The sequence below is a fragment of the Stegastes partitus genome, unplaced genomic scaffold (genome assembly GCF_000690725.1).
Source record: "Stegastes partitus isolate 25-593 unplaced genomic scaffold, Stegastes_partitus-1.0.2 Scaffold418, whole genome shotgun sequence".
In the NCBI taxonomy this organism is placed as follows: Eukaryota; Metazoa; Chordata; class Actinopteri; family Pomacentridae; genus Stegastes; species Stegastes partitus.
The window spans coordinates 438,125-440,483 of NW_007578149.1; the positions used below are offsets into that span (position 1 = coordinate 438,125).

A 2,359-nucleotide genomic window follows, 5' to 3' on the forward strand; every position below is an offset into this window, starting at 1 on the left:
AGAAATTCATCCAGATTCTAAAATCAGCTGGAGGCGACCAAATCAGAGCCAAAAATCAGGATTCATTCATAAACATCCCACGTCTGGATTAAAATTGGAACTTTCTTTGAATGGAGTTTGGTTTGATGAAGGTTCGCTTTTAAACTGTAACTAATAAACTGTTTGTTTTTACTATTGATTATTTTCTGGCTGAATCGATCAGCTGTTTGGTTTCTAAAATATCAGAAAATTGTGAAAATGTGGACCAGCTTCTTCCTGTTTTATCCAAAGATTGTCACTTCACCGTCATAAAGGAGGAAAGAAACCAGAAAACATTCATATTTAAAACGCTGCGATGAGCCCAAAATGTAAGAACTCATCTATGAATCACTGCAGCAGAATCCTTTTTATATTTTTCCGTAAAACCCAGCGTTGCTTTAGTTTTAATACCAGTTCCCCTTATCGTAACGTCGGTCCTTCACTCATTAAAATGTATTCATGTAGTAATAAAGTGAATGTAAATCAATACATCGACCTTCATTTCACACCTTTGACCGCTTATTTAGTAATAATACTACTACTACTAATAATAATAATCGTAGTGCAATCTACCTGGAACAAAAGCGCAAAAACTTAGAAAAATTACAATCTTGGAAACAGCTTTGGTAGAGAAAGACACGTAATGAAGTAACAAATAGGCCTCATCATGTCAGAACAAACTGAGATATGTGCTGAAAAAAATGCAGGAATTTTCAGAAAAAACTACATGAAGGAAGAAAAATTATTTTAACAATGACTGGGGAGATTTTCTTGGTGAGTTCATCTGTTTTAAGATAAAAAATAACCGTAAAAAAGTTTGTAAATTGGCAGTTTGGAGCTTTTCTCATGTGGTGTAACTGTAGAAAACCCATCTGAGATGCGTCTTTGGCACTCGTTAAATATTTAAGACCTAAACGTTTGTGTTGCACCATGTGGTGATGACAACGAAACCAGCTTTCTGCGGCTGATTGCAGCCAAATCTTTCTTGTAAGAGCTTCTTTCCTCCGAACTGCACAGAGTTGCACAATGTGGGAGAAAACCGACATTATCCTGTAAAAATCTATTTAAAAAAAAAAAACACGGGAATTTCCTGCAGATGACTGGAATAACTGTGAAGTATTTTTTTAAAAGCAGAGAAACTTGCTGATGAGGAACCTGTTTAAGGTCGACGTAGTTTTTTTCTGCAGCTGAACTATTTCCACGGATTTATTTTTGCATCTCTTGTGAAGCTGCAGGTCGACAAACTCTTAAATAAAGTTGAGAAAAATCCCATAAAATCTAAATAAATGAGACGTCTTGTGTGGATCAGTCGTGGAAAATAAGAAACGTTTTCTTTTTGCGTCAAAAAAGCCTGACGCTGATGCAGAGAAACTCTAAAAACGTTTACAAAAGCGTCTCTTGCATTAAAATCCTTGTTTCTCTAAAACTTGTCGAATATTTTTCAATCATCCCTAAAACCAGAGTAACGGACGTCTTGTTGTGTAAAACCAGAACCGTGAGAGTTTTCTTTTTGGATCAAGCAGCAAAACAAGTTGTACATTCGTTCCAAACGTGGCCGCCCTCGTCCTAACAGCAGTAACCTCGGCAGCGTTGAGCAGCCGTCATCATCTCAGGGTGACGGTGCACAGCGTCTCATAAAACCCGTCCACTTTGTCTCGGCCCATCGCACACAGGTGCAAGGTGTTGACTGGCAGACGGCCAAAGTTCAGACCCTTCCCCGCCTTCAGGTCGGCGACGCCCTCGAACAGGCGGCCGGCCTCGGGGTCGTCCACCTTGGCCAGGGTGAGGTGGTAGCGGGGGCTGTAGGAGTCGCGGTGCAGCAGGCCCTCGGCCCGGAAGGCCTCCTGCAGGCCGCCGTTGAGCTGCTGCAGGTGCAGCTGTGGCTGGGGGCTCAGGTACAGCACCCTGCCGCTGAAGTGCTTCAGCTTCAGGGGGAACGTCACGGCCACCGGCGGGTTCCGGTCCAGCTGGGCGAAGCGCCGCAGGATGTCCCCGGCGGCGGCCACCTCGTCCGGGCTGCGCAGCACCAGCAGGCAGAGGGTGACGTGGAGGCTGGAGGCGCCGACCCAGTGGGGCGCCGAGCCGGGCAGCAGGGCGCTCAGCTCCTCCTGCAGCTGCTGGAAGCAGGACAGGATGGACGGCGTGTTGGCACGGAACGTGACAAAGTGAGTCGGGCGCTTCTTCGGAGGACGGCCACCTCGCTTCTCCTCTCGCTGCTCCACAGGGGCTGAAGGATTCTGGGTAACGGAGGTCTGCGTGGAGGAAGAACAGCAAGAGAACAGAGCTGACCGGTAAATAGTAAGAAACGGCATCTAAGAAGTTCCATCCATCCATCATCTCT

At 45.5% G+C, this 2,359-nt stretch overlaps 1 protein-coding gene across 1 annotated transcript in view; it reads right to left on the reverse strand.

The window, feature by feature from the left end:
- Positions 1-1,211: 1,211 nt before the first annotated feature.
- The window catches only part of leng9 (leukocyte receptor cluster (LRC) member 9), a 10,770-nt gene continuing 9,622 nt past the window's right edge, over positions 1,212-2,359 (reverse strand). Inside the window, exon 8 of the mRNA XM_008285825.1 lies at positions 1,212-2,270. Within this exon, the coding sequence (XP_008284047.1) occupies positions 1,623-2,270 (648 nt within the window). The 3' untranslated portion in view covers positions 1,212-1,622. The remainder of the gene's footprint in view (positions 2,271-2,359) is intronic.